At 42.3% G+C, this 11,149-nt stretch overlaps 1 protein-coding gene across 5 annotated transcripts in view; it reads right to left on the bottom strand.

Moving 5' to 3' along the window:
• Window positions 1-287: 287 nt before the first annotated feature.
• STAU1 (staufen double-stranded RNA binding protein 1) overlaps window positions 288-11,149 on the bottom strand; it is a 29,426-nt gene continuing 18,564 nt past the window's right edge. For 2 of the 5 annotated variants that reach the window (XM_032705187.1, XM_032705188.1), the window contains 9 exons: window positions 9,834-9,932; window positions 8,268-8,498; window positions 7,570-7,713; window positions 6,865-7,011; window positions 6,010-6,082; window positions 4,288-4,607; window positions 3,496-3,618; window positions 1,967-2,052; window positions 288-1,281 (listed from right to left, as the gene is read on the bottom strand). In XM_032705187.1, coding sequence (XP_032561078.1) covers window positions 1,194-1,281; window positions 1,967-2,052; window positions 3,496-3,618; window positions 4,288-4,607; window positions 6,010-6,082; window positions 6,865-7,011; window positions 7,570-7,713; window positions 8,268-8,498; window positions 9,834-9,932 — 1,311 coding nt within the window. In that variant the 3' untranslated portion in view covers window positions 288-1,193. The remainder of the gene's footprint in view (window positions 1,282-1,966; window positions 2,053-3,495; window positions 3,619-4,287; window positions 4,608-6,009; window positions 6,083-6,864; window positions 7,012-7,569; window positions 7,714-8,267; window positions 8,499-9,833; window positions 9,933-11,149) is intronic. The other 3 variants (XM_032705191.1, XM_032705190.1, XM_032705192.1) reach the window with 3 other exon arrangements.

Below are 11,149 nucleotides of genomic sequence, written 5' to 3'. Positions count from 1 at the left end.
TAAGTTTCACTTAAAACTCCGGTTTAAGCTCCCATTAACAAAGCTGCACTAACACACTGTGGCACAAATAACAAACCGTAGCCACATCACTTGGCATTCCCTTCCCTGCCAGGTCTGCACACCCTGCACGGCACGAGCAGGGACCTCGATGCGCTCGGGACCCACCACAAGTTACTCCACAGCTTCACACACTGCCCGGACTAGAGCACAAGCACTACAAATCTATCAAAAAAGCAGCCCCCGTGGTGGTGGCGGCATACAAGAATAAATTAACCCAAAAAAAAAAAAAAATTTAGTATTACCATTTATTTGTGACAAACACTACGTTTTTTTACTTACATTCCATGGGGAGAAAAAATTCCAGCGTAAACAATGAACGGAAGCAGTACTGAACTCGCGCGGCTATCGTGCTGTACCTGGACCAAGGCAAACCTCATCGCGCACCCTCCGTGCGCAGGAACACAACATCAAAAGCAACACAGTTATATATAAACATAGGTAATTTTTTTCAGCCCTACATGGAGATGTAATTAAACAGTATAAAGCACTCAAGGAAAATCAATCTGCGGTTTTTATATGCACTACATTGAGATCATATCCTGTACTGCAGGAGCTGTGAGCCACCAACACACAGTCCCCTAAAACACAGCTCGGAGATCACTGAAAGTCACGTTGCATTCGAGTTCCCCTACCCCACACTCAAGAAAACTAGAAATTAAACCAAAAATGATCAAACCAAGTTTAAAATTCCTAAAGTGTTTTAATTAATTCAACCATTGGATAATTAAGGTTGGTTTGCGAAAATATGGGACTTTTTAAAATGGTGGGACACAGCCTGTTTCCAGTGAAACGCTGCTATTCCAATAAAACCAAAAGAACCACATACATGGATATGATCTTCCCAAGTTAGTTCACAGGTAACATGTCAGTCTCAGAAGACAAAGTTTCTAAACTGTGCTATTGTTCTAGATACAATTAAGAAACTTTTAAATGAAAAATTTATAGTGTCATTTCAATCAAAACAACATAATGAAACTAAAAATGTATCACTGTTTGAAGAAAAAGCAACAGTTATGATTTAGACACTACAGTAGGTTGTAGAGACTGTAGCACTCTAACAGTTAGGTTACATTAAGAGGAAGCATTTGATTTTCTCTGGTGCTTTCAGGTTTGGGTTCAGTCAAGAGCCTGTTTCAGGCAGTGCTGTCCAGTGTTTGTCCCAAAGGGTTTGCGCTCGCCGGTTTGAGGAGAGGGTCACTTTCCATTTCTTGTTTCACACATCTAAAATGAGAAAACACCTGTTACTTAGGAGACACAACACTGTTTCCACAAATAAGATGCTTTAAATCAGATACAAAGAATTTGGGGTGCATATAACAATCAGTTGGTGCTTTGGGAATCCCACCACTGTTAATTTGAGAGCTCATTATCTCAGTGAGAGGCTCAACTTTCTCTCCCCTCAACCCATTCAAGGGACTAATTTACCACCCCTCTATGCTTCTGCTGGAAATGAGCTTTGACCCCTGCACATCCCTTTCCATGTGAGACACAGGACTGTGAGAGAGAGGAAGAGGGAGAGGAGCAGCTCAAACCCCAAACTCTGAGTGCCACTACACAGCCACACTCCTGACAGAGAAATGGGAAGGGGCAGCTCAGCAGAGGGAGGCCAGAACTGCTGGGGGTCAGAGCTGTCACCCTGGGCTGGGGTCACACCTGTCATGTGTCACCCACTGCTGGGGTCACAGCCACCACACTTCACACCCACTCACTCCTGTCAGCACTTTGCATCTGACACGTGAAAATGCCAATCTTGATCATCCAACCCTCCTCTGGTCCTGCTGGAGGGCCAACAGCCCCCAGCATTTTAACTTTTCTGGCCAAGAAAACCCCTCACATGTTATTTGCCTACAGACCCCCACAGGGTTAACTTGCATCAGTGCAAGGGAAGTCAATGGGTCCCACTCACACAGACATTGGTCCATTTCCTGTCCTTGGCATCTCTGTGGTTTGTTGGTCCAACTCAGACAGCAACTTTAAAATATTCAGTGCAGCCTAGAAAGAAGAGAGAACACTCAGCAATTCAGCCTCAGGCCAGTTCAGTAATTTAGTGAAAGCACTCACTTCAACCAACCAAATGTTCTAATTTTAGTGATATATTTTTTAAGATGCATAATTATGGTGGAAAATGCAATGGGGTAGAATTTCATTTTGCTTCATTAACCAGTGGGATGGTGCTGTGACTGGGGGATTCCCACAGCACTTGTTTCACACAGGACTAGGAACAGCAAGAAAAAAGGCACTAAACTAGTAACTGCTCAAACTGTGCAGAGCTTGAGAGAAAGGACAGAAAAATACACAGAACCAAAAAGTCCTTTGCCAAAAAAGAAAACAAGTTACACAAGAATCAAAAATACAGCACAGGTGGGCACACATGACTCTCTAACAGGGCCAGTGTGACACAGCTCAGGCCAAGGTCAGTCCCCTCCTTTGAGGACTGACATTTGTTTTCAACTTCATTCAGACCAATTTCAGGTGCAGTTTTCCAGCATGTCCCTGACTCTGGCAGGTGCCTCAGTGACAGATGAACCCTGACCAGAGGAAGGGGCTCATGATTTAAGCTCCAAACCAGCCGCCCTTTCCTCTTCTCCCTCCTGCCCTGACCCCTGTGCTCGGTCTGACAGGAGCTCTGCACAGCAGGACATAGAGATGGGCATGAAAATGTAAGTGACAAAGATCAAACAAATCAAATTATATAAAATAGAAAAGTACTGCAACAGTTTTTAGTATAAAAATGAGTAAACTCTGGTTTCCTAAGTGTATTCACATATTGGAAACGATTGCTTCAGGCTGCACTGGGGTCACCTCTGGAGTCCAGAAGAACAAGAATAATCTCTCCAAATGGGAGCAGACTGGGAACATCCTGTCAGCTCCACCTGAAGTCTTTTATAGCCAAAGTCCCCTGCAGCTTTCAGTCTGGCAGGCTCATTCTTTCACAAAGAAATATTGCAGCCACTGTTAACAAAAGGTCTTATTTATAAAGGGAGCTGAACAGATTTAGAGTGTCTCCTGCTATCCACTGCTGAACTGCATTTCTTCCACTTGGGATTCCACTCCAGCAGGAAGTCTGGGAGCGTGAACCCAACTATCACAGTTCCCAGTGAAACATCAGCCCATTCTGATATAATAGGAAAATAAGCTGGAGATGCTCTTATGGTTTATAAGTTCCTTTTTGTACATTTACCATCATGTGCTCATGCAAATAATATCAAGATGAAGCAAACGTGCTTTTTGTAGACCAAATGTGCTTTTTGAGCACATGTGGAGCAGATTAGATTCTGATATTATTAATCATTATTTCAGCAACCCGTGAAATACTAGACAAGAATTAGCCAGGGAGCTGTACAGCATCCAATTCCTTGCTCCCAGCAGTTATATAAACCTTGGTCTTCCCTCAGGGAAGGTCCAAGAGCAGCATTTCAGCAATGTTCATCATACCATGTCATGGCAAGACTCCACATCCTTTCCAATCCCATGGCTGATCAGTGGTGGCTGAGAGGAACAGTTTATAAGAGATACAAACTCGTTCTTGTTATTTTTTGGAAAGTCTTTATATTCAACCTGAAGAAAAGAGAAGGATTTAATTCTTTTCAGTTAACCAAGTACAGGAAGTGTATCACAATTGCTACAGATTATTTGCCCATATATGAAGCTGAGCCTTTGTCCTCATCATTCTGTCAGTCAGCAGAACCACTCTCATTGAAGTTTAACTTCACTTAAAATGTTTTTAAGTATTCACAGGAGCTCTGCAAGCCTCTTGAATGAAAGTGGCTACTTAATAATGACCTTTATTCTGAATACTGCTATCTGCATTTCAAATTTCTATATTATGCTTTTTAATCCACTGAGCACCAAATGTAAGAAAATGCACAGCCTACAGCAAATGTTAATGTATGAAAGATTAGTGAAAGAACCTGATTTCAGATCAGCCAAGTTCAAGTGCCCACTGTGCTCCTACACCGGGACAATTTTCAGAAAATGCACTTTGATTTTGTTGAGTAGCACTGAATCAGGGCTGAGGGTGGCCCAGAAACGCACATTTCAAAACTAAATAAAAAAGCTGTAAAGTTCAGTACATGTCACAGGTAAAGTAAAACTTTTACATGAATTTGAGCTGAACAAGCAGCCTCAGAACACATCAGTCACCGGCAGAACTAAAAAGCTTTAGAACAAACAGGTTGGGCCAGCCTGGAGAGCTCTGGCAGAAATCTCACAAAGCTGAACATTTACCTGGATTCCTTGAACGTTGGAGAGATAGTCCAGCTGCTCGGAGGGCCTGGTCAGGGGTCCGTGGGGGACGTGGCCTGAGGAGTTGCTGCTCTTCAATATGGTCTCGGCAGTGGGAGAGGTGCCCCCGTAGAGCAGCTCCCGGGCGATCATCGCCGTCACCGTTGCCTTGGCAGGGTTGGGAGCTGCCCGGCTGAACTCTTTGGTGTGGTGTCCTTGGTTGGCTCCTACAGCCTGGGCAACCTCAGGGACCATGGGAAGAATTCCAGCAGGAAGCTGCTGATGGCTGAGATAAGGCATCCGAAACTCATCTTCTTTATTACCTGCGAGGGGAGAGGTGCACACTGCAGAGCCGCTGGTTGGGAGCCCTCCCGCCGGCACAGGCAGCAAAAGCCACTTGGGAAAAAAATAATTTGTTTCAAGTCTCTTTCAAACTACCAACAAACTTGGTGAGCCCAATCAAAGCTTCAGCATCACTGAGACAAGAGTTACTGAGTTACTGACTCTGGGCAACACCTGCTCCTGCCAAAGGAGCCCCTTTACCTCCAGGAGCAGTTTCTCCAGATCAGTCAAGCCCACAGACACCTCTGACAGCTGCAACCACATTCTAGATCGATCTTTTGCTTTCAGAATTTTTTATTTCATCATTTAAAACTGTAGGAGCAAATAATGAAACCACAGAATGGCCAGAGCCACTGTTAAATAATGTAAAGAGAGTGGCAGATAGTCCACAAAGGTTAAACTATATATTGTGGGAACAAACAGGGAGGAAAGGTAAAATGGAACATTAGCACAGTGGGAAGAGGCAAGATTTGACTGTTTACAGCAAACATCCAGCCACAGCCAATTGATAGCAATTTACTGACATTATGGCATAAAATAGATTAAAGACGGATAAGAACAGCTTTCCAAAGGGAACTCACACAGAGCTGTGGGGGGAAATTGCAGAGGTGTGCTCAAGAAAGGTGGGGAAGACAGTGCTACTGAAATAAACTGAGGAGTCACTTATGGCAGAGCAGACAAATGAAGTTCTGCAGGACTGAGCTGTTTCAAGTCTAAGCATGAAAACCAAAAATGTGTAGATGGAAGAAAGCAGGGATAGCAAAATCTGAATAGGAAGTCAGGAAGTTTACTCAAGATCCTCTGGGTGCAGTAAAATATTACTTAAGTCCAAGTCAATCCCTGCTATTTATAATTTAAGCAGCAAAGTTAAACATATAAAGCACCTGAAACATGCTCTCCAGAACAGAAACCTGTGGTGACAGACAAACTTTCCACACTGACTCCTCCCACCAGCTGACATTCCAGAAAGCAATGCCTGGACACGGGTGGCCAGGTTTGGGGTGTTTTAGTTCCAGCCTGTCACCTGGGTGTGACCCCCACAACCAGAAACAAGTGCAGGCACAGCCCCTGCTCTGTCATCAGAGATCAGGCACAGACAGAGGTGGTTCTGGACAAGGGCATTCCTTCTCTCTCCATCTCTGCTTGAGGATGACCAGTTCCAGTTAGTGCTGACACCCTTTCTCCATCCCAGGAAAAAGGGGCCTCGGGAGGAATAAACTCTTTGGACTTTGAACAGAACCTTCCCAAGGGCTCCATTTAGTTTGCAAGGCAGCAGCTGCACAGCCCTGCTCGTCCCAGAGTGCTCAGTGGCACTGCTGGGGACACAAGGAACAAATCTGAGCCCCCCACCAGGGCCATGCTGCTTTCACCCAGGTTACTCACTGGCTGGAGTCTCTTCAGAGCCTGGCTCAAAGAAGGTGACTTTTCTTCCATCACCTGGTTTCTTCACTGGGGTCTTAAAAATAAAAGGAAAAGAACTCAAACTCACAGTATCCCTTTAAAATTCACACACACCCCCCTTCAAGTTTTAAAGTTTTCAAGATGCAGGTGATCTGACCAGCCAAAATTTTACTGAAGAAATTATTATTCAAAAATATCAATTATTACATCACTACCGAGAAAAGTTCAGTGATTCTTATTCACTGAAGGAATAAAACTATCCACAGTCCAGAGAAGTGGTATCAGGAACACACATACTCAGAACTAGATACCAGAATAAAGCCAGTTAAACTGCTGTTAGTTATTGGTACTGCTGAGGAGAGCACACTGGACATATATGAGCACATACTTGAAAGAGAGAAAACTAACCCCAGATGTGCTGTCTGAACTCCCTGGTAATATCTGCTGAATCCTCAGCAGAGCACAAGGCTCCTTCCCTGCTCAGGGACCCACCAGAGAGACCTGTAACAAACTTTCCACTGCAACTGGTGACAAGGCTGTGTAAAATTATTGCTACCAGTCCTGAAACCTTCAGGTCTCTGAAGTTTCTAACACCAACACATCAATTATCACAGGTTCTGAGCCATTCCATAAAGCAGAAATGCATTCATTTAGCCTTCTGATCAGACTTTGATTTACTTGAAAAACCAAACAATGTGTCCAAAGCACACTATTTGTTAGAGAACAGTCCCCTCAACACAACTGTTTCCTGGCTAGGGCAGAGAGCATGAATTTCCCACCCTTATCAGCCCAGCCTCTGCTGCAGCATTAAGGAGCCATTGGTTCCTCAAGACTCACCTTCTCTTCTGTCTTTAATGCTGGTTTTGGAGGTTGAGGTTGAGGGACTTTAAAACCTAAGATTTCCAACATATTTTCAGCTGCATTGCGTTTAGCAACCTTTTTGTTTGTGCCCATTCCTTCAGCTGTGTGTACACCAACTTTCACCTGGGCAGAAGAGGAAGAAAAACCAAATCAATTCTTAAGCAGTAGTGAAGGGATTCCTTTACAAGTGATCTGTGTCTCTAGCAGGCCTGGAGTCACAAAATCATTCTAGTGATCACTGCTCTAAGGAAGTTGTGATTTATTATCAATGTCATCGGCCTTCAAGCACAACATACCCAAACAGAAAGCACACAAACAACTGTATTTCATCATCTCACCTTGGGTACCCAGGTTAGTGTTAATAAATCTTATTTTACAAAAAACAAGCACCTCGGTATCTCTTAACAGAATATTAATATTCCTGTTAATTAAAACATTAGGCAGTTACAACATAGACTTCTGGTGCCCTATGCAATTTTGTTTTTAAACCTGACTCAGATTACTTTTCCTGAACCTTTATCTCCTGTGAATGTAACCCATTAGATATTCTGTTAAATCATGTCATGGAAATCTGGCTGTAATCCTGTTAAATCTCTCTGTCATCATGACAACCTGATTACCATGAGAAAAAACCAAAGAGATCCCAGCCAGGCACCAAATTTGTGCAGTGAACACACCAACCTGCATCACGAACTCCCTGCGCCGGGGCAGCCCACGTTCTGTGATCAGCATGTACTCAGGCTCCTTCTCCTTCTTGGCCTGCTGTATCTGGGCAAGTCTGCTAATGGGATTCATTCCTTGACCATATTCTGGACTTGTTTGCAGCTACGTAGAACAATGTTTAGGAAATAAGCCAAAATTCGTGAATGTTTGGTTCAATAGACAAAACGCAGTGTGCCACTGAGTTCACTCATCTCTAGAATTTAAAAATACTGAAATAAAAGCTGCTTGATGAAACACTGTCACAGCCAAAGGGAAATACTCAATTTATTTGGCTCTGCTGTCACACTTGACCACATGTAACCTACCCCTGCTAATAGCTTTACAAGTTCTAATCCTGCTATATTAGGAGGGGCAGGCTTGCAGAGAATTTGCACGAGCAAAATCAAGAAAAATCCGAAGCTGTAAAGCCTGAGCCTTGAAAGTCAGAGCTTGATTTTTATGTGCCAGTCATTCCTGTATAAGGTTTCTCTTTCGTCCTGAATTTACTGATAAATGCTATGAGAGTGGTGTCAGAACCCCGTTAGAGTGGGAGCAAAGTACCAGTTCATTTGTGCTGGCAAAGACTGAGCAGCTCAAGAGAGTTTATAATTGACTCAGAAAAGCCTCTCCCCTGATGACTATTTGCACAGTCAAATTTCCAACCTTTTGTCTCTTACCTTCACTATTGATTTTGTTTTCTTTTTGATTCGTGGCTTCATTTTCTCAACCGTAGGGAGGGGTGGCAATTTTTTCAGTTCTTCTAGGACTGCTATTGCAGCATTTTTCTTTGAGATCTTCTTGCTCTTCCCTTCACCTTCACCCATGAATTCTCCAACTGACACCTTGGTTACAAAACTCTTCATATGGGGAGGACCACTTTCCTTGGTCACCTGTTTCAGAGGGAAAAACTGAGTGAAAGCGTGATAAACACTTATTAAAAATGGTAGGGCACATTGGTTATAGCAAACTTCTCTCAAGAACTACGGATAAAGAGATTTTAGATTCTCATACAATCCAAAAAGTAAGCCATTCTCACTCTAATAACATCATCCCACCCAAATAAGCACATACTTTTAAAAGACCAGATGCAGCAAGCAGTAAACAGTATTTACGTGCAAGTCATTAACCCATTTTAGTTAATTTACTGATTTACTTTTTCAGTATTGAAATATGACTGTTCTATTTCATCAGTGTGTACTTCCCCACAGGTAACATCACCTCATTAAATATATCATGGTACAGTAATAAAACATTACAGAGAAAGCAATTCCTTAGGATCCAGCATTTTAGTTCAGAAATTCTGATCTCTGAACTCTGGAGTTCTGAAGAATTCTGGAGACATCTAAGAGACAGCTGCCCACTACAGATTTAGTCTTTTAACTCCATTCATATCACATCATACTTCAAAATATCCATATAGTCAAAAAGTAAGAATGAATTCAGAGCTTCCACCCACAGTGTATTTTTACCAGTGATGCTCAGGCTAATCTGCAATAATTGAAAGTTTCATGTAAAATTTCGTACAATGGTTTCAGAAGCAATTCAGTTACACACAACTGCATTTTCTTACAGTAATAATTCAGATAGTTGACTTAAACATTACTCTGCCAGCTCAGGAAAGCAGCACGATAAATTAATATTTTAGTGAAACAGAGATGCTCCTGTGGAAGCTCCTGATTTAAGATAACTGAAATGATCAAGGAGGGGCAAAGAGGCAGCAAGCAGCCAGGCCAAAGGGAAAGGAAAGTCAGATGCACATGAGGTCACCCCATGGCAAGAAAAGAAACCTACTTGTGAGATTCTGCACCTCGAGGGTGGTCCAGATCAGTGCTTAGTTAAGCAAATACTTCCATCCTTGCCTTTCAGAGTGAGCTCTACTCTTTTGCCTCGATTCTGCACTTCCATGTTCTAACCATTAATGTGGGGTTATGTTTTGGTTCTTCACTGTAAAACTGATTTTTCAAAAAGCTTGGAAAAAAGATTGCACAGACAACCACAGCATGGCTGTTCACTCATGTGATGATTTTAGGGCATGAATTTGTGAACAGGTGGATTTTCCTTTTTCTTCCCTTTGCCATATAAACTCTGAGACAATCAGGGTGTCTATTAAAGGTAAAAGTGTATTCACAACTAACAAGACACGTTAAAAGTCAGTTGTTTGGGTTATCTGGGAGAGACTCAACTTAATGTGTACCCTTAATACTCTAATAAAAACAAATCTAGAGCTTGTAAAATAAACATACCTCAAAATTCACAGGCAAGTTCCTTTTAAGTGCAATCTCAAAAACTTGGCTTATTTCAGATTTATTGAGATTTTCATCATCTGGTTCTTTTCCGTTAACCTAAAAGAAGCATACTCTATTTAAAATAAAGATCCTATTAAATTGAATTTTATCCATTCAACCACTTTACTGAACTCTCCAAATTTTAAGTACTCTAACCTTTACTGCCATGTTACGTGAATGTGGAGAAATGCAGCCCACATACTACAGAACTGAAACTTAAGAAGCTCATTAAGGTGTATGTGTAAAAGCTTGCAAACCTTCATATTTTCATGTGCTCATTACAGGAAAGAACAAATGGAATAAGGGCCAATAGGTTTAAAAATGTGTTTATAGAAAACCAAATTGAAGTGTTAAATGAACTGATTTCCAAATGGAAGTACCTTTATGAAATACAGTTTTCATATACTGATTGGACATTTGCAACAAAAGCACTAAGACAGTATCAGGTAAGAGAAAGGGCAGGAAAAATAAAGATCTGAGAGTGGGACCAATGTGAATGAGGGATGGGTGACCAGCCCCTGGCACAGTCCTGTCTCTTCATGTGCTCCCTTGTAAGTGCTTCACCTACAGCTTTTTTCTCATCTGAAGAACATCCTACCAGGAACTTGCCCTAAATCAAATGGTGTCCATCTCTGGGAAATCCCACCTGCCCTAGCAGTGCCAGTGAAGCTTTTACCCATGGGCACTTCTACGTATCTCCAGGTAAAACTTTGTGATTTCAAAAATATCTTCACTGATGCTGGGATCAACATGAACTAAGAGGCAACAGCAACAGAGAAATTTTAGGACTAAGTGTCCAGCAGTGCTATTGGAAAGATTATGATAAAGATGAACAGCAGCAATTTCACCAATTATATCATGCCACAATACTAGTTATGCAATCAGGTAATAAAAATGATTTCAATATGTTATTGGAGAAGCAGCAGAAGAGCTGAGCTAGAGAGCTCTCATGGATTAAAACCAGTGTGAGGGCAGCAAGCATCCCCTATGGCTGCTACTAATGAGTTGGTTTAAAACATGAAGGATTTTTTTATCCCAGCCCTTAAAACAGCCTCTTCCCATTTCAGACAAAAAACCAAAATAGTAAAATTAATCTAAGGTTTTCACTTGTCCCACTGTCCCAGCAGATTTCACACTGTTCTCATGGGCTGACCTTGTATGTCAGGCTGGAGTTGCAGGAGAGCACACAGAGCACAATGTCCTCCTACAAGAGCAGCCCCTGCCAGGTGTGATCCCAGAGCCACAGCAGTCCCAGGCTGTGTGTGGAGGTGTCA

Source organism: Chiroxiphia lanceolata, chromosome 17 (genome assembly GCF_009829145.1).
Source record: "Chiroxiphia lanceolata isolate bChiLan1 chromosome 17, bChiLan1.pri, whole genome shotgun sequence".
Taxonomy (NCBI): Eukaryota; Metazoa; Chordata; class Aves; order Passeriformes; family Pipridae; genus Chiroxiphia; species Chiroxiphia lanceolata.
Note: the sequence above shows the minus strand (reverse complement) of the source record. Positions and strands in the feature narration are given on the sequence as shown.